At 38.9% G+C, this 20,983-nt stretch overlaps 1 protein-coding gene across 2 annotated transcripts in view; it reads right to left on the minus strand.

Annotated features, from left to right (window-relative positions):
- Positions 1-20,983, minus strand: part of LOC143859584 (uncharacterized) — an 83,394-nt gene that overhangs the window by 14,277 nt on the left and 48,134 nt on the right. For both annotated transcript variants that reach the window (XM_077370239.1, XM_077370238.1), the window contains 2 exons: positions 19,055-19,119; positions 9,696-9,765 (listed from right to left, as the gene is read on the minus strand). In XM_077370239.1, the coding sequence (XP_077226354.1) occupies positions 9,696-9,765; positions 19,055-19,119 (135 nt within the window). The remainder of the gene's footprint in view (positions 1-9,695; positions 9,766-19,054; positions 19,120-20,983) is intronic.

Consider the following 20,983-nt stretch of genomic DNA (forward strand, 5'->3'; position numbering starts at 1 on the left):
CATCAACAAAATCATCATCATTTTCTTCATCACCGAAGGCCACTACTTGCCTCTTTGAACAATCTTTGAAACGATGGCCAACCTGACCACACTTGAAACAAGCATTTGAATTGTTGGGATGATTGGGCTGATTTCCAACTTGATGTGTAGGGGCTGATTTTGTAGAATTTCTGTTGAAATATTCGGACGTTGACTTAATGCCTCCACATTGTGAAGATTCACCTTTAGAAGAAGGATAGAGACTACGAACATCCACATACTTTTTAGCACCACGACGAGAAAGCTTAGCCTCCACCTTCAAGGCTAGTTGATAAGCATCATTAACGCTCAATGATCGGTGCATTTCCACCTCATCACAAATCGAAAACTTCAAACCATCAACATACCTTGCCACAAGTTGATCTTCACCCTCTTGAATATCATTACGAGCCATGAGTTTGTAGAATTCTTCGGTGTAGTCCAACACACTCTTGGATTCTTGGCGTAGGTTGTTGAATTGAGAAAAGATAATTTGAGAAAAATCCAATGGAAGAAATTTCTCCTTAAGCCTTGACTTCATTTTCTCCTAAGAAGAGATCTTACACTTTCCTTTGCGGATTCTCATCTCTTGAACTTTATCCCACCATGTTGAAGCGTAGCCACGAAGCCTTGTATCCACAAACTTCACACGTTGGCTTTCGGGTTTCTCTTTATAATCAAAGAACTTCTCAATGGCACTAAGCCATTCAAGAAACTCTTGGGGTTGTAGACGACCATGAAACTCCAGCAAGTCACAAGAAACTCTTAGGGTTGTAAACGACCATGAAACTCCAGCAAGTCAATCTTGACGGTGTCGAAATCACGATAGAACCTTCCCAACCTAGCCTCCTCACGAGTATTGGCGAAGGGATTCACATCGGATTCATCACTAGAACCTCCACGGCTTGATCCACGAGGCTCACTACGAGCCTCTTGGCGTTCAAGACGCATGGTAAGTTGCTGAACTTGTCTTTGAAGCGCTTGAAGTTCATCATCTCTTTCATCTCTCAAATCTTCCATCATTTGGTTACCACGTCTTCCTCTACCTCTTCGTGCCACCATGAAAATCAAAACGAAGCTAGCTCAAGAGAGTAACGTTGGCTCTGATACCAGATAATGCGGGTGCTTAAGAGGGAAGAAGAAGAAAATTAGAATTCAAGAACAATACCTTTCAAAAAAAAGAACAATACAAGAGAAGAAGAACCAAAATGGAAGCAAAGCTCAACCCAATTGATATTCCATCAATTATATAAGTTAATCAACATCCAAAATCGCCTCTAAAGATGGTTTCTAACCCTTTAAATAAAAGAAAACAAGAGAAAATTCGTTCAACCTCCTCCACTAGCTAACTTAGGGACTACCATAACATTAATTGCATTGAAACTCACTAACTTTGACTGGTTTGAGAACCTACAGACACAGTCCACTAAAACTACCATAACTTTCTAACCAGTTGTCCAATTTTAGAGCACAAATACTTGTTGGAAAGATCTAAAAGAGAACTACAACTATGTAGTTTACCAATTTCCACAATTCTGCCATTTAGAGGTCCAAAAATCAGGTTAAAAAAGGGTCAGAAGCTTCAATGCGGGAATGCACCTTGGAACTCCACCAAAAACACCTAAGCATGACATGGCTGCCATGTTGGCAATGCATCACAATGATACACAAATCCAGTCAGGTCTGGACATGACGAAGCGAGGAACGCGACTAACCATGCTAAGGGCGAAGATGATATCCAACTGAAAAATTGTCAAGTAGATAAGATGGCCTAGAAGACATTGGTACTCCTGAGGATCAGACATTAGCCCCCCTAACTAAAACGGAGAGAGAAGTTCGGATAGATGGGAGAACTAGCGGGTTTGCATCCTAACATCCAGTATCCTTCAAGAGATCAAGGGCATACTTTAGCTAAGAAGGGAATATCCCTTTGTTGGATCAAGTGATCTCAAAAGCCAAAATGAACTTCATTCTGCCCAAGTTTTTCAGTTCAAAAATCCTAGTTTTCACCTTTTGCTCATCTGCCTTGAAACCCTTAGAAGATACAGCATATCCCAAGAAATTGATGTTATTAGGAAGAAAAGTCCATCATTTAAGATTTAATTACAACTATTATTGTGGTACATTTAGCATCAAATTTAAATGTTTTAGATGCTCTTCAGGGGTACGACTAGAAATCAAAATATCATCGAAATTGATAATTACAAATCAATCAAGTAATGACCAAAGTATTTGGTTCATAGCCGCATGAAGGGGCTCAAAGCATTAGACAGCCCGAATGGAACCACTAACCACTCGTAAAACCCATCCCTTATATTCAAGGGAGTTATGCACTCTTTGTCAAGTTGTAAGCAAATCTGGTGGTACCCGCTCAATAGGTGAATCACTGAGAAAATCTAGGATCCATGCAGTGCATCCAACATGTCTTCCAATCAAGGGATTGGAAATTTATACTTGATCGTGATTGTGTTGATAGTGCTGCTATCAATGTATGAAATACCCCAAAACGTAAAACATTTTTGGAGTGGGGTATTTTTGTCCCGAAATATTAATTTATAAAATATTAAAATAAAATTAGAAATAAACTAGTTTCTTAGTTAGAATAAGTTGAGGTTTCCAAAAGCCTGCTATTTTAGGACTCTTAATGAGAGTCTATAAAAACACACTTAAGCTACAGATTTTAGAACTTTAACCCTAAAGAGAAAACGTGTGGAGCTTTTGGGAGAGGAGATTGAGGAAAGCTTGGGGATCCATCTCCTAAAGAGGTATGTAAATCAAATTAAAAATATAATTATGATTTATTCGACTCTACGGAATTTCACATCTCTTGAGAATAAAAGTTAGAACGTATCTATAGTAATTAAATCAATCTTTGTGTTCTTCGAGTGAAGAACCATTGATTTGGGTTGAGGGAAACTCGGTTTTCCCGAAGATCTTCGTGTATTTCCGCATTGGATTCCCTAATCAATTAAAGAAAATAAGAGATAATTTATTAAGATGTTTAAATGAACAAGAATAAAGGACTATCTGGTAGAAAACCGGAGAAAAATAGTGTTCATGTGCCAATTGGGAAAACCCAAATCGCGATTCTTGGACGCCCGAAGGAGACGTCTGAGGGGTCTCTCGGACGCCCGAAGGGCAAAGGTCGAGCGTCCGAAGACATGAACCAAAGAGGTATCCGAGAGGGGGGAAATCTCAGAGACGCCCAAAGGGGTCCTCGGACGCCCGGTTCGGACGCCCGAACACACTATTAATGCCGAATTTTGGAATATTTTTCCAATAAGTTTTGGGGACACAGATTTGTTCTGTAAAACCTAGATATTAATCCAAAGTGATAATTAAAGGTTAATATGAACTGTAGGTGATACTACACAGTGATTTAAAGATCTTGTTCGTGGGAAACAAATCAAACGAATACTACAGGTAAGTAGACTTGTTCTATCACAGTTTCTCTAATCTTGAATATGAATCATTATGCAAAGTTATGCATGTTCTTGAATGATATTGATTGTGTTAGTGTACACAAGGGTCAATATTCACAGTATGGTATGACTCCTAGTTCGGATCTACCATATGCACGTATGTGCCAGTTAGACTTTTATAGTCACAGTTTTGGATCAAGAAATGGTGTTATCCGAGTGAAGATGCAATAGTTAATGCCCTTTGAGATGAAGTGTTTTGCATGATTGCTAGTGTATGAGACTTTTTCTAGGCCATCGAAGGAAGGTCACGGATCAAGTCGCAGTTATAACCTTATGCAGTATTTTCGAAGGTGTAATCCCGTACGAGATCGTTAGGATTCGGCTTCCTATGAGTTAGTAGGCAGGTTCCGTTGGCTATGTAGTCTACCAGTACTAGTCTCACTATACTAGGCATCAGGCGCAGTTACAGTCACAGTTACAGTTATGCATGTTTATGTCAGTTATACAGTTTGCTAGCTAGATTGCTATGCCAGTTACGGTTTTTATATATCTTACCGGTTATTCTGTTATATTGATTGATATCATGTTGTCAGTGTAGACATTTCTATTTCACTGGGCGTTAGCTCATTCCACACATTCTATGTTACAGGTGGAGGACAGTAGGATGCTTGTTGCGCGGGCTTGGGAGTGAGCAAAGACGATAGTCTAGGAGTTTATTGTTTCTTTTATTTCAGTTATTAAGACAATAGTAGTAGCAGGAATAACCTTTAAATAATTCATTTGGTTTACATTGATGTAGTCCATTGGACAAGAGATTTTAGTTTCCGCATTGATTACTCTGATGGTGAATTAATTAATTAGTTATTATTTTAGTGGCTCTGTTTATGAGACTGCCTTACATATTCGTTGTTTGATGAATATGTGGCGCTGTTATGTGCCTAGACCGGAATTCGGTTTGGGGGCGTGACAGTTTTGTAGTATCAGAGCATAGGTTTGAAAACCTAGAGACCTTAAACACTAGAACACATACTCGACGTGAGAGTGGGGATCACATGGGGAACGATATATGTATATAAGTATATGTATATCTAATATCTAATTTTGTTCATGTATAAATATTACTTATATTGAAACCATCAATGTACTTATGGACATTATTTATTGACATAGGTCAGGATGCCTCCTAAATAGTACAAAAGGAACAAGGGACGGTACAAGGTAAGTCCCAGGAATCAGTCGGACGTTCAATGGACACAGAGGCGATAATTGGAGCGAATATAAACCCACAAGAAAATCAGCATGAAGAGGCCCCAATTGATGATCAGCAAGCAAGTTCCACGAATCATCCGTCTGGGACTCAAAATGGAAAGGAGGAACAACCGGGATCTCTGAGCCTTAGGGATATGATGAAAACCTTAGTGGGAGTGGTGAATATGCAAGCAAAGCAGAATCAACCCCAGCCACAGCCTCAACTAAAGCAAAACAGTCACTGATAACTCCTTTTAAAGAGAGTTCAGATCCACTTGAGGCTGAGTAGTGGTTGGATGACACAATAAAGATCTTTGACTATTTGGAACACACGGATCAGGAGAGGCTAGATGCAGCTACCTTTATGCTCAGAGGTGACGCAAATACTTGGTGGAAGATGGAAAAGCTCATCGTGTGGAAGGACAAACAGTGTACTTGGAAGGAGTTCCATACAGCCTTCAATGATAAGTTCTTTCCCGAAGGCATAAAATTTTTAAAAGAAAATGAATTCTTTAACCTGAAACAAGGAGGTATGACAGTATCTGAATATGAGGCCAAATTCAGCAAGTTGGGGAAATTTGCACCTTCATGACTTATGGGGGATGACGGAGCCTTAGCCCGTCGATTCCAGGAAGGGCTTAGAGAACCCATCAAGCAGAGAGTTAAGGATTTCCAAATTCGCACAATGTACATCCTCCAAGTTCCATCCTTCTACGTGGTAAGGTAGGAATCACATATGTAGACACTCTCGATCAAACCCTTCTTCAATAAATTGGTGACCTTCCAATGTAATTTTCATACTCATGTGGTAGTGTGGAAAATGTAGTAATGCTTGGCAAGCACTAGATCAATGTGATGTTGAATGTGGAGCAACAAGTTTGTCAGGAAGATCTTCCATGCTATGTCCCTTTACTCCCTAAAGAGAGGTTGGAAAGTCGCCATAATAGTTGTAGGTAGAATCCCTTTGTTTAGAACGAGTGCTTACACCCTTTCGTGATCCATGCTTTCCTCTCATATGCAAGAATGTGATTTTCTTCTCTCTTTATTCTTTAAGAAAATATGTGAAGGAACCTCTATCTTACTACCACGGCCTTCCAGGCAATATATTGCATGCATCCACACAGACAATGTCACACCATACACAATCTTTGTACTTTGGGCCAATAGAAAAGGGGATTTAAACACTCGAAAGAGACATTGAGTAGAGATGCCAAGATAACACTTGAAAGAGACCTTGAGTAAGGATGCTCTGATACCACTTGTGATGGACCAACTAACCTCGTTTCCCAAATGAATGTCAACAGTAGTATCATCCAAATATGGACAAATTCCCAAATGTGATACCGCTTTCCTTAATATTCGTCCCCACCAGTTGTATGCAAAGGGGATCCGCGAACTTGCCTCCAAGATACAATGAAGACTAGTAGGAATTTCTTACTAATGTTTGATGATGCTATGCACAAGCGGGAATCAAACCCGAAACGGCCTCCGAGAATAAGGAGCCTTAGAGAAAGATCTAGTTACTGTTTCTGCAGAATAACAGTAACTAGAGAAGGAAACAATAAAAAAAATATGAAAAAATTGTCTTTGGGGGACTTTGAAAAGATGTAGAAATGGGTTGAACACCCCACAATAGCACTACAAATGTGTATTTTCGGTTCTGTTATGAAATCGCTGTGATTTGATCAATTTATAGAGTTTCTAGTGTCTTTTCCCTTTGAAAACACCCCTTCAAGGCACCTTTCCATATCAGTTTGAAATTTGACAGTTAGATCCTGCCCATTCGCGATTCTACAGTCCAAATCAATCCTGGAGTGGTTGTTGGGTTGTGTAAAACCCCCGTCCTCTCCCTTAGCCGCTAGATCATGACCAACCAGCATCCCATTGCTCGGATCGCACCCGATCGGCTTCTGATTGTTGGTATGCGAATGGGCGTGGTCTGACGGTCCAGATTGAACACAATCACATACTATCTGTTTCCCACGATCCAACGCCCCGGATCGATCTCGATCCATCACTAGCCATTGGGGAACAACCAAGAGATCCTACGGTGCAGATCACACCCGCCCGGGATCACATCCGATCAACCTGATCTTGATCCAATGGCTTAGATCAAATCTGAAAAAATTTAAGCGCTCCAATCGCTCCTCGTGACGATGCATATGGGCAAAGTGCAAAGTGCGCTAAAAAGCGACACTATAGCCCACCGTCCATGCCACTCTCGCGTGCGCGTCCGGTGCATTCCCGCAGGTCCACCACTTCCAAAACCCACTAGTGCTACAAAGCAAGAAAGAGAAGTGGATAAAGCTTTATATGCCCATCTTCACTTTCTAAAACTTTCAATGTGGGACTATTTTTCCCACCATTTCCATGATGCCCACCTAAGTTTTATATTTGGTTTCGTTTCAACCGAAATTTCGGTTTCGGTCTAGAAATCGGAACAAAATCCAGCCGGAATTTGTTTCGTTCCAGGTGTAGACTACCATGAGACGTTCTCCTCAGTTGCGAAGATACCTTTAGTCCGAGTCCTCTCCCTCGCAGTCAATAATGGCTGGCATCTTCACCAATTAGATGTGAAGAACGCTTTTCTGCATGGCGACCTCCTTGAAGAGGTGTATATGGAGCAACCTCCAGGTTATGTTGCTCAGGGGGAGTTGTCCTCATCAGTCTGTTGCCTCATAAAATCAATATATGGGTTGAAGCAGTCTCCACGTGCATTGTTTGGCAGATTTAGTGAGGCAGTTATGAGGTTTGGCCTCAAACAGTGTCGTGGATCACTCAGTATTCAGTATTCAGTTATCAGCAGGTTGCATTATGTTGATTGTAGATGTCGATGACATCATTATTACAAGCAGTGATTCAAGGGGACTTCAGAAACTGAAAGCCTGCTTGCAAAAAGAGTTCGCGACAAAGGACTTGGGACGTCTCAGATATTTTCTTGGGATAAAAGTTGCGTACTCCTCTAATGGTTTATCTCTATCACAGAGGAAGTATGTTCTGGATTTGTTAAAAGAGACCGGAAATCTTGGTGTGAAACCTGCAGCTGCACCCATAGATCCAAATGTGAAACTTGTTCCACAAGAGGGTGATTTGTTGAAGGATCCTGGTAGGTATAGAAGGCTTGTGGGCAAGCTTATATACCTTACTGTTACTCGTCCTGATATATCCTATGACGTTGGGGTAGTCAGCCGGTACATGACCTCCCCTCGTACTTCACATTGGAATGCAGTGGTTCAAATCCTCAAATATCTGAAGGGTGCGCCAGGAAAGGGATTACTATTCAAACGGCATGGTCATACACAAATTGTGAGGTTCTCAGATGCTGATTGGGCTGGATCTCCTGCTGATAGGAGATCGACTACCGGGTATCGTACCTTTATGGAAGGTAACCTGGTTTCATGGAAAAGTAAAAAAAGGACGTCATTGCAAAATCAAGTACAGAGGCAGAATACAGAGCCATGGTGCATACTACTACTAAGATTATTTGGTTGAGATCACTCCTATTTGAGATCGGCATTGTGTTTCCTTCGCCTTCACAGTCATATTGTGACAACAGGGCAGCCATCTATATTGCAACAAATCCAGTCTTCTATGAGCGAACAAAGCACATCGAAGTCGACTGTCATTTCATCCATCAGAGAATCCAGAAAGGTGAGATACACGCTATATTTACTCGTTCTGCAAACCAGTTGGCTGATATGTTCACAAAGCTATTAAATAAATCAAAGCTGAGTGACATTTGTAAAAAAGTAGGAATGTATAACTTATACATTCTAACTTGAGGGGGAGTGTTAGAATAAGCCTATGGGCATTTTAGTCATTGTACAAATATTTTAGTATATAAATAAATGAGTGAGGGGGAGATACCTCAACTCACTTTTCTCATTCTCTCTCAACACAATGTTTTAAATTTTGGTTTCGGTTGCCACGGAAATGGAAGCTTTTGGTTGGAAATTTCGATGCTGCGACCTCCTACTGCCATTTCCAAGCAGAAAACCCGACACCGCCTACTGAAGAAGGTTCCCTACATACCTATTTACAATATGTACTTACAATATTTACACTGAACAACATTAATATTCAATTGTATGTACTTTGAACAATGTTTCCTATGAAGATTCTCTCTTATATCTTATATAATTGGATTTTTTTATCAGTTATTAGAAATAAGAGTGCTACAAACCAATGTTTTAAATTTTGGTTTCGGTTGCCACGGAAATGGAAGCTTTTGGTTGGAAATTTCGATGGAAATCCTATAAATTACAGAAATATATGCAAATGATGGAATTTGAAGATGAAATATCAGGAAAAGCTACAATAAGCACAAACACACACTTGGAAAGAATCACATAAGCAAGATAACCATCCATAATGGCTTAAAAACATCGAACATCTAGTGACATGCACTATCGCACAAGTATGATAATTTAGAACAATCCAAATTTCACATGCACTTTATATAAATATTAATATATAATACATGCACCACATTTCGCATGCAATTCATATAAATATAATTATGTAATACATACTGATATAGTATACCGCTATTACACTTATGATTTCAGTAATGCATTTTTATCATTCTTGTTTTGATTTTTATGGGGACGGAAACAGAAACATTTCGGTAATTTCGACATAAACATTTCGGTAATTTCGTGTTGGTTTCAATGGACATTCAACACCATGCTACAAACCATGCATTCCGATTCCAATGTGTAAAGAAAAGTAAGTAGTTAGTGAACTACAGGTTCGTTCTTTGTCATGTCTAGCTTCATGTTTTTGTTTTAACAATGTGTCATTAATACGAGCAATAAAAATTGATGATGACAAACAAATCCATAGATGTATCTATCTCAAAATGATTCACCAGAATAAAAAAGAACTATTCTACCATAGTTTGTGCAATTTCTACACCCTTTGGAAGTGCAAAAGAAAAGAGCAAATGCAATGGAAATAAAAGATTCTCATCTTCTCGCTTTAGGAACTTTCTGACTAAACCCATACATGTATCCTTTTTATTCCGAGCAGCATAATTTCTGTCTAGAGTTGTCAGCGTCAATTTTAAGGGGTCTACCTGCAGTATAGCAAGGAAAACATGAGAAACCCCATATGATTTTTCCCACAAAATGGGCAGTTAAAGTGATAAAAGTGTATCGCGCTCATAAAACATCAATTAGAAACTACATAACTGATATAGGGCATTCCATCAAAGGAAAAGGACTCAACATAAACCATCTATTCTAACAGTCATGAATTTCTTCGAGGAACTAAAAATAACATGTACCTTGCATGGAAGTGACGTGGTAATCCTGGTCAGCTTGGAGGGAAATTTGTTATGGCCTTTTAGGGAAGAATAGCTTTCGTGACAACCAAATAAGTTAGCCCGAACAGAAAAGGTTTTGTCTCAGGAAAGGCAAAAAAGTTGTGCCCAACTGAGTTTGAGAGGGCAGTTCGAAGAGAAAGGCAAGCGGTCTATGGTTCTCGCTTTCGATAAAGGGGTTGTGGCGGGGAAGAAAGCCAATTGCCCGGCAAGCGTTAGCTTAGCGACCACATCAAAAAGGGTCTCTAGGCGATTGGCTTCGGTCCTGGCACTAAAATGCATTGGCTAGTCTGCCCCAAACTCTGAACATGTTGAGAATTAGCTTGTATGTTGGCATACTCCCACTCCCTCCCGTGCTTCTTGCTTCTAAGCAATAGATATAAGGGACGTCAATTTAACCACCGTAGCACCCAACATAGGCGTATTTGGAAAAGAAGACACACTCAAGACAAAATAGTCATCCCATTCTATTTTATGTGTTTGTGAGTGTGGTACCGTGTTGGGAAGCTATCCCTTCCACACCCACGAGAGTTGTGTCGGGTTTGATACTTCTGAGAATTTGTTCTCTTTTCCATGAACTTAGGACTAAGGAACAACCCGAATTTCACGCAAAGAAGACTGACCAGAGTCACCACCTAGGTTAAGGACCTAGGACCCATCACCACCTAGGTTAAGGACCTAGGACCCATAAGTGAAATTGTAAACTAGTGTACGATCTCATATGTCTAGGCCCGTTAAATGGTTACAAGAAGGGAAGGTGTTAGGCACCCTCTCGCTCGCTAAAACGGGTCTGTTAGGCACCCTTCTCGCTCGGTAAAACTGGTCTTTAATTACAAGAATCCTATTCATTTAAATCTGATTAAAGGAGTTATTAAATCTTTCGTATGAAAGAGAGCTAGAATATATAACATAGTGACCTCTACGTGACATGCAACCTGTGATAATATAATTGTAATATAAAGCCTAATGATTTATTTCATTTATGTATGTATGAGAACTACGTAATATGAGAATAGTACAATATGAGACCTAATGTTTTTTAGTTATTATTTGGACCGAACCTAGATTATATGGCCCCACCATTGTGGCCAAATTACCCATGTGGGGAATTCAAATTCCCCTTGTTTGGTTGGAAAGTGAGAGGAAAAGGAAAAGGAAAGGAAAGGAAAGAAACGAAAAGAAAGAAAATGGGAGAAAATGGAGGAAATTTCCACGAAATTTCTATGGAAAATGGGGAATAAGAAAAATTGAAAAACAAGTAGGGGCCAGCTAATGGACCTCCCGGAAAACCCCTGGAAATGAGAAAAACCTCTGCAAATGAGATATCCCCGAAAATAAGTGAAATTTGGAAATTTCCCTAAAAAGTAGGAAAATATTTAAATGAATAGAAAATTGTAAATAGAGATCATAAACACACCCTAGAAATACTATAAAGGCCCACAAGTGAGAAAAAATGAGAAACAGGCCCAAAAAAAGGGGAAAACAAGAAATCGGGTGAAACTAGAGAAGAACCAGGAACCTAACCCTACCTATAATATGAATAAGACTTTGAAATAAACTTTGTTGGCTAAAGTGAAGCAAAATGGGAGTGTCTACAGTGGGTTGGAAATGATCAATCTTAAGGCCAACAAAAATCCATGTCTTGATTATGAATAGCATAGAACACCTGGAATTCAATGAACCGGAGTTCGGATCAGCACAAAAGTTACAGGATGAGGAATTAGGAAGATTTCCATCTACAATCGTGCACAAAGTCAGCAATTTTAATGTATGTCTAGGAGTAGAGAAATTATAAGGGAGTAACTATTGCGACGATGGGTATGGTTCTACGCCACCAAAAGCAAGAAGAATCTAATTATGCTAATCCTCACATTGTCTAGTTTGTGCAATATAGATATACCTAAGCTACCATTCCAAAGGCGCTATTGGATTTCTGTGCGCATACAGACAAATGGATGGGTATTTAATTATATCTTCAAAGGCATAGTCGATTTGGGCATAAACACTTGAGTTTAAGTGTAGTGTGCACATAGATATACACACAGCCGCGTGTATACATGGGGAGAGAGAAGATTCTGACATAAGACCATCAGGCCATGTGTATTAATAATCATTTCTCATCAAAATCAATTCAAGTTGGCTAAGAATAGCCTTTCCAATACAAATGTAATTGAGACAAAATAAACAAATCAACTCAAATAAGGTCCACAGCAATACAACCAACATTGGACCTGATTTTCAAGTTACAATTAATTCCAGATTAATATTGTTTTTATACAGGTCATTCTGCAGTTAGAAGTCATAGGGCATCTTCCTAAACAAATAAAATCTTCTACACATGTAATTTGTTTTCTGAATCAGTAAATAAAATTATATTTAATAAAAAAAGAGAAATTAACACAAATCCAAGAAAGAAATATGCCAATTGGCGGGATATCAAGCATTTGACGTCAAAAACTAGATTATTACAAAGGACAAACTGCAAGCAATCCAGGTTTAATTAATCAATCGCCACCATTTGAATTACCTTCCCTATGAATGTGGGAAATCTTGCAGCTATTGTGATTGATTGGCAGAAGCGGTTTCAAATTTTTTACACCAATATCTTCAAACTAGGCATGTAATCAAATGTAGATTGTCATGATTGGAACACAATTCAATGAGCGAAAGATGATCAGCACAAGAAAGGGAATATGTACTTGCACCTCTGGGTCTTTGAAGTGTTAAACGCATTAGATATGAAGTCAGATGAAGATGGACAGCTGAGATTGGAGAGATATACAAGATGGAAGCTTAGGGGAAGGGGAGTGACCTCTAGGGTTTTGCATATTAACTTCTCTGCAACAAGTGAAGCCTACATGGGTTTGTAATCTCCATCTACCTTTCCTAATTCCAGTTGAATTTTTGTCAGAAAGAAAACTCTCTAATCTCACATAAATTAGAATTAGTAATATTTGCATAACTGCCCCTAAAATCTCTAGAATGTTAGAAACTCGAATCCCCTCTCCTCATAATTATTACTTCTCTGCCTATTTTTTTGGGTCCTTCATGAAATCCCCCTCAATCTCCAAATACAAGTTGTATAAAAACTCCCAATTAAATCGAACCATAATGAATGCTATTTACTAAAGAAGCACATATGACATCACCATCATCACTATAAATACCTCCTCTCTTCTTAATTATTACATATCTGCCTATTTTTTTGGGTCATTCATGAAATCCCCCACAATCTCCACATACAAGTTGTAGAAAAAATCTCAATTAAATCAAACCATATCAAGTAACATGAATGCTATTTCTAAAGGACATATGACATCACAATCATCACTATAAATTGCACTTTATTTGTTTTCTCTTAATATTTTAACACAATTGTCTATCTCATTGTTGAAGATCAACATTTTGATATATACACTTCAAAGGGAATGTTTCTTCCTAGCAAGTAGATCATTCTATGTGAACAGAAGTAATCACTGGATCACTTGTTCCTCCATTGTGAAGTGGCCTTTTGGGTTTGTAGGGTGGGGGAGGGGAGGGGATTCTCTCGTGTTTCAATGTCCTTTTGAGCTATTGGAAAGATCATTTGGAGGATGCCCCCTATGTGGTCCTTTGGCATATTTGGGAAGAAAGCAACTCAAAAAATTTCAAAGGAAACCCTTGGACAATAGAAAGATTTATTACAGATATACAAATATCATTGATCCATTGGGGGAATTCAAAGGAATGTTTGTGGAACACCAGGTAGAAGATGTTCAAAGAAATCAGCATGTAGTGATGAGGAAGTTCCTGAAGCTAGAGTGGAGGTAGTCCGGCATCGCCCCCTTCAGTCATCAAGCACAACTTTGATAGTACCTCTCAAGGTAATCCGGGTCCTTCTGAATGGTGTTATTAGAAAAGTTTTGAGTGAAGTTGTAACAACCACCCATTAATTTAACCAAATAATTATTAAAAAAATTAATTATAAAATTTCTCCCCGATTTTGGGTCATGCGCAACCCCAATAAGGGTACACGCATGACATGGGACGCCCAAATCTCGTTGAGTTGAGAGCCAATTCCGGTTGGGTTTAGAGCCAAATCTGGTTGAGCTGTGAGGTAATTTAGGAAAGGATAATTATTGAAGTTTTTAGAAAAACAAATTTCCACCCAAAATTTGGGATGCGCACGCACACTCCCAACTTGGGAGGGTGCACACGCAAGGTTGGGCCCCATTAAATGCTTTAGAAACCCTTAAAACTACATAAAGTAGTTTCTAAATTTATATTCACACCCTTTTTAAAAGGCATAAACCAATATGGACTCTAGCCTTTAGTGATAGAGTTTAACTAGTTAACAAAATATAAAAACCCAAGGCAAGTAGGAAAAAAAATGATATATATAAAATAAATAGCCTCTCCCTCTCTCTCTTTTGCACGCACGCGAACCGAGAGAAGAGAGAGACCGAAAGGAGAGAGAGAGAGATAAGAAAGGAAAAGCTAGGGTTTCTCCGATTCGATCTTCCTTACAAGTCCCTAAAACCTAATTTTTCTTCGTAATTTGAGACCCTAATATGATCCAAAACCCAAACCCTATTCAAAACCCCCATAAAATACGTTTTGATAACTGCACAAACTTAGTTTGCCTTTTCTGGTTTTATGAGACAAACTACTGTTTTCAGCCAAAATACGTTTTGATAACTGCACAAACTTAGTTTGTCTTTTTGGTGTTATGTGACAAACTGCGGATTTCAATACTATTAGGTTTTGATAACCGCACCAACTCGGCTTGTCTTTTCTTCAAAGGTACAACACAAACTGCTGATTTTAGCACTACTATGATTTGATAACTGCACAAAATCAGTTTGTCTTTTCTTAAAAATTGCAACTTGAGAGATCTGTGAGAATTTTAAGGAATTTTTTACCACCCCTTGAAAAAGAAAAGATAGGATTTGTTAGTAATAATATCAAAACACAATTGTGATAAATATCATTTCCTCTAATAACTAAAACTCACATAACTTAATAAAACGAAGATCTCCCACAACACCATGATTAAAACGAAATTTATCCAATTGACATAAAAGACGAACCGGGTAGATGGAAGAAATTTTTTAACACTTGAACGAATGATGACCCTTGGCATGTGAAATTTACAGGCTTCTCCCCGGTTGATACTAAGAGCTATTTCACGTCGTCTCTTTAGACTCAAGCACAAAACGGCAAGTGAAAGTTGACTCTATGATAACAGTGATTTTTAATGATGTTGATAATACAATTGTTAGGATTTTTACTTTTAGGTCCATATGTATATACTTGATGACTTTATATGTTATTAATCTATATATATATATATATATATACTTTTAATAAAGTGAGGAGTGCCCTCATCAAAATACAGTAGTGCTGATAAGATTTCCCTATATATATATAGCATGTGAGAGATTACAGAGAAGGCAGGTTCATCTAGCTAGCTGGTGCCTCTTATGGCGGAAGAATTCAGAGACTCTGGATCACATACTTCTTTTGTGCCCTTCTCTTTATCAGTCTGGATGGACATTATGAGATTTTGTGGAATGGCCTAGGTAGCACCTACTAGTATTTCTGAAACTATGAAGAATTGGGGTGGAGCTTACAAGGGTTGTTTAGGCGAATCGATGTGGTCCTCTGTTCCCTATGCCATTATTTGGTTTATTTGGCTTGAACGGAATAGTAGAGTCTTCAATGGCAAATCCAGGGCGGCCTCCCATATTTCTCTTATTATCAAGATTGCTATCATTCAGTGGGCTAAATGCAAGGGGGAACTCTCATATTCGGTAACCAATTAGACATTGCGTAAGGGCCAAATTGTGTTTTCGGAAAGGAAAGTAGCACGTTCCATATGTCCAAGATGGAGGGCTCCTTCTGCCGGATACTTCAAATTAAACTTTGACGGGAGTTCACTGGGGAACACAGGCCTAGGAGGAATTGGGGGGGTTGTGCGTGATGCGAATGGTGTTACTATCATGTCTTACTCAGGGCCGGTTTGCTTTTGTGATGCAAATGAGGCGGAGGCAAAATCCTTGCTTTTCAGCTTGAGGTGGTACAAGTCTCATAATATGGGCCCTTTGATTGTGGAAGGGGACTCCACAAACGTCATCGCTTGGGCTGGGAGCAAATGTGCTGGGCCATGGCGGTTAGCGAATTCGGTGGAAGAGATAAGGGATCTTATTCGAGACATCCGCCCTTCTTTAAGGCATAGGAGACGGACGACGAATTCCGTCGGGGACATTTTAACAAAGGAGGATGCAACACGTTCGAATATGGAGATATCTTTTAACGAAGCCATGGGGAATATTTGAATCGTTTTTGTTTTTGTTTATCACAGGGACAGCTTGTCCCATGTGTCAATATGTACATTTATACATATGAACTGAAATAGTTACCTTTCAAAAAAAAAAAAAAATATATATATATATATATATATATATATATATATATATTTACATAGTATATATACATAGTATATATATAATAATGACTTGGATCCACTAGCGACGGCTTGTGAGGTTTGACCCGAGTATATATATAGGATGCATGAATTTGAACCGTATCTTTTGATACAATGTGATATTGGCAATGAAGCACGGATACGGGTACGAGGTGTGGGTACGACACGATACAGGTACGTGGATACGTGATTTAAAAAAAAAATAGGATAGGGTACGTTGGCGGTACGTTGATATAATATAAAAATATATTTTATTAAATATTTATAAAAATAAAAATATTAAATATTTTGTTAAAGAATTCAAACAATTTAATTGGAGAACAATCAAATAACAATACATTCATCAAAATCTAATGTTACTTCACCAAAATCTAATATTACTTCTAAGTTGTTAGGTTTTTAATTACGGGATATATATTATAGATATTTAGATATATTCAACCCCCCTTTTGTTAATTGGGACAGCCCCTCTATTGTAAATTTGTAGTTTTCGATTTAATTTGAACCGGGTGTGCACCCGATACGTACACAAACCCGGGTGCGTACCCAGTACGCACCCAAAGAGTACCCAAGAGCACCCACACCCGATACGCACCCAACACAGGTACGTGGGCCTCCGGAGAGTACCCGTGCTTCTTAGGATATTGGAAGTAGTTTGACCATAACCATTAGATTCCTATACCATGAGCTATTCACATTCTTTGTCGCCTATGCTTATGCCTTCTGGTCATTTTTCACGCCTTCTCGTTGAGATATTATTCATGTACCTATTTTGTTTCGACTACCTGTTGATATTGATTTATGGATTATCTTTATGATGCAATTTCATTAATGCACTTTATTATGAGTCATCTAAATGATTTTGCTCAGTTCATACTAACCCGAATACTACCCACAGGGTTTGAAGGTGGTGACGAACGAGCCTTCATCAACGAACGAACATGAACCACACTGTAGGATGGGAGAGCAATTGTAGTATCTTTGGGGAAGACATCATCGTCATATCCTTAGAAGCAGGAACCTTCTCTCGGGGTGCCGCTCCCACCTTGGAACCTCGATTCGGCGCTCCTTAGGAAGGGAGCTTCTAGGGAGTGCGACCCCAGAGAGACAGGAACCGTTCTAATGACGCTCCCATCTTCTTCTATTACTCTATAGGTCCCACCATCACCAACTTTCTTACATGAAACTCCTCCAACTCTTCACAGTACTTCATTGGAGCAAGCACAAAGGCTTGTCCATCTTTAGAAGGCACGAGGAACGAGTGCACACAAATGAAGATGGTGAAGATGGTTAGAAATTAGCTTTTAGATGTACTTAAATTTTGAAAGATACATATGAAAATGGTTAGAAACTATTATTTTTTTATGTACTTGAATTTTGAAAGATATATAAAGAAAATATTACATACACGCTCACATGGCGCTCCCAAACTTAGACTCTTCTAGACCCCACGCTTCCCCGCCCCCGCCCCCGCACTCGCTTCGTGCTTCTAAGGTCATATCCATTACTATTGAGTTGTTATCAACTTTGAGTTTCAGTTTGAGTCTTGTTTACCATTTTATTTAGTTCATGGACATGATATTAGTAGGTTATTTTTCTTAAATGATGTACTAGACTTTTAATTTGTTGGAATAAGATTGCTCTTAATTATTTTCTCATCGTAGTTAATTCTTATGTACGATTGTTTTTTTTTTTTTTAAATTCTTGTGTTTTTACTTGGTCTTCTTCCAGGAGCGACCCAATGAGGATTTTGGGTTGTTACATATGTAAAGTTAAAGCTTTTCTCAGGGCCCTTGGGATGGTGACTCCATGAGGCAGAAATTGGGAGCCCTCCTAGTCGGTTTGTGAATTCTCAAGGAGGAATTTTCCAGCACCTTTATTGTGGAAGGAGATTCAAAGAATGTTATCAGTTGGCTAAAAGATTATCTATGTACCCATGGCCAAGGTTTAAAATTTCGGTTTTGGTAACCGTTTCGGACCCCACCAAAAACCGAAATTCCGAAATTACGAAATCCGAAATTTGGTAAAGGGCGAAAAATGGAATTTCGGAAAATTCCGGTTTTGGTCCCCACCGGTAACCGAAATTTCAGATTTCGGTCGAAATTTTAAACCATGCCCATGGCACACATAGATAAAGAATAAAGGATGGCTTGGCAAGAGAGAGAGCTGATAAAGAAGTATTAGCAAGGAGAGTTTGCATTGCAGTAGTTTCTATCTGCTTTAATTTTTCTGTTTAAGGTTTATGTCATCAGTAATAATAAGATTAATGATATGATGGTGTCTAAGTTCATGTATTAATTTGGCCAATAACCCAGTTGCTCGGAGAAGTAATGAACAGTAACTTGTGGCTGGCCCCACTGAAGCTCACAAAGAACAATCCCCACAAATATTGAATAATTTTTTAAGGTTCCTATTTATGGTAGATTGTATAGACTGATGATGGTTAATAAGATTTACCTTCTGGATTACCCATCCATTGAATGCTAGTTCAACAGTATTTAACAAAATAATGCCACCATCAACTGTAGTGAATTTCTGCACATTAATAATAGAAAAGACTAAGCAATGAAGGCATACCTTATGGCACAGCCAAGCTAAGACCTTGGAATCGTCCAGCCTAAAAAACTTAGACAATCCAATTTCTGCAAACAATCATCATTAGCACATTGAAAATTAGACTTCCAATCAAAACAGCAACTATGAAAAGTAATCTGTTGCAACACTCAGTTCCTTATATCAAACTATAGGTAACAAGTAGGCGCAATAGGTTATCAAGAACCATTTGTAAGAGATATTATATGAAGACAAGAAGCAAGTAGGCGCAATAGATTATAAAGAACCGGTTGTAAGAGAGATTCTATAAAGACACATAGTCTATGGGAAACTACATTGGTTAATCAGGGGCCAGCTTTTGCTCAATATTTTTGGGTTTCTATTCATTCAATACTGCCACAGTTAGTTTCAAAATGAGAAACATAAAGGATAAAAATTCAAATTGTCTATAAGACACTGGAAATATAAAGAAAAAAAAATTCGAAATTAAAGGTTGAGGTTGCCAAAGCTCTACTGTCATTCTTTGGAGGACTTGACCTGAGAGTTGGACCACTCTTTAAAGCATCACGTGTGAATCACCAACTCGCCCGAGTCCTCCCACCTTGGTTGAGTTATCGTCCAAATCCGATTTTTTCCCTATCAAGTTAAACAAAACTGCTTTAACTCGACTGAGATAGTGAAAAATTGACTGTCAATCATAGTTTTAAAACTCCCCCGCGTTATGGTGGACTCCCCAGAGTCGACTCACTTTTCCCTTGGCCATGTTCCGCGCTTTATCGCGCCGTATTCCACATTTTCGCCCCCAGAGTCAATAAAAACTTCTATATGAATCTCCCTAGTTATGACCACGTCAACCGAGTACTAATCCCCGTCAACCGAGTTCTTTTTTTTTTTTTGAAATGACAATATATTGAAAGAATGGAACTGAGATGGTCCACATAATTACAAAGAAAGAGAAAAGTTACATCAAATGGACTAAAAATACATTTCACGGAGGGAGATAATCAAACCATTCCAGACCCTCTTTATGGACACCCGATCTAGCAAGGGAATCAACTTCACCATTGGCTGATCTTCTAACAAATTTAAACACTATGGATGAACCTGAAACAAGATCAGCGATCTCCTCAAAGAAGCTAAGAAATCTCCACGGAGGTGCAATCTTCCCAGATAACCAACTGATTACGTTAGAAGAATCACCTTCCACAATCACTTTATCAAACATATCCCTACTCAGATGTTTCATTCCTTGAAAAGCCGCTTTTACTTCTGCTTCAGACGAATCGCTTCTACCAATTTGGCCAGCAAAAGCCCAAGACACCACCCCTGCGGAAACCCTAGCAAGTCCACCAATACCAGCCGGGCCCGGATTACCCAAACTAGATCCGTCAAACTTTATTTGCAGATACCCTTCATGAGGTGCCTCCCATCTTTGAACTATGTTCTCTCTCCTCACCCCTTCCCAACACACAATTCTCCAGCCTTCCCATAGATCAAAAGCTGAAACAAATTGAAACTGAGGAAGACTCTTCGCCCAAAAAAATAACCAAAGCAATAATTTTCATAAATAACCAGTAAGATGACTTAGCCACTCCATTGAAAACTCTCGAATTTCTTCCTTTCCAGATAACCCACCACAAAGCTATCAAACACAGCTTCCAAAGCAATTTTCCTTTCTTCTTCCAAGGCGCAAAATCCCAACTCAACACAAGTTCTGGTATAGAGTTTGGGAAGATCCAACAGATACCAAACCTATCCAAAATGAGGCCTCAAATCTCCCTTGCAACCTTGCAATGAATAAACAGATGATCAATAGATTCACCATCTTCCATACAAAGCGAACAATAATCTACCAGCCACATACCCATTTTTCTAAGAAATTCAATGATCTGAATCCTCCCACAGCAAACTGCCCAACCAAAAAAGGAAACTGATGGAGGCCGAAGGAATTTC

This window comes from Tasmannia lanceolata, unplaced genomic scaffold (assembly GCF_043159265.1).
Source record: "Tasmannia lanceolata isolate RefF3 unplaced genomic scaffold, GAP_Taslan_0.1 ptg000034l, whole genome shotgun sequence".
NCBI lineage: Eukaryota > Viridiplantae > Streptophyta > Magnoliopsida > Canellales > Winteraceae > Tasmannia > Tasmannia lanceolata.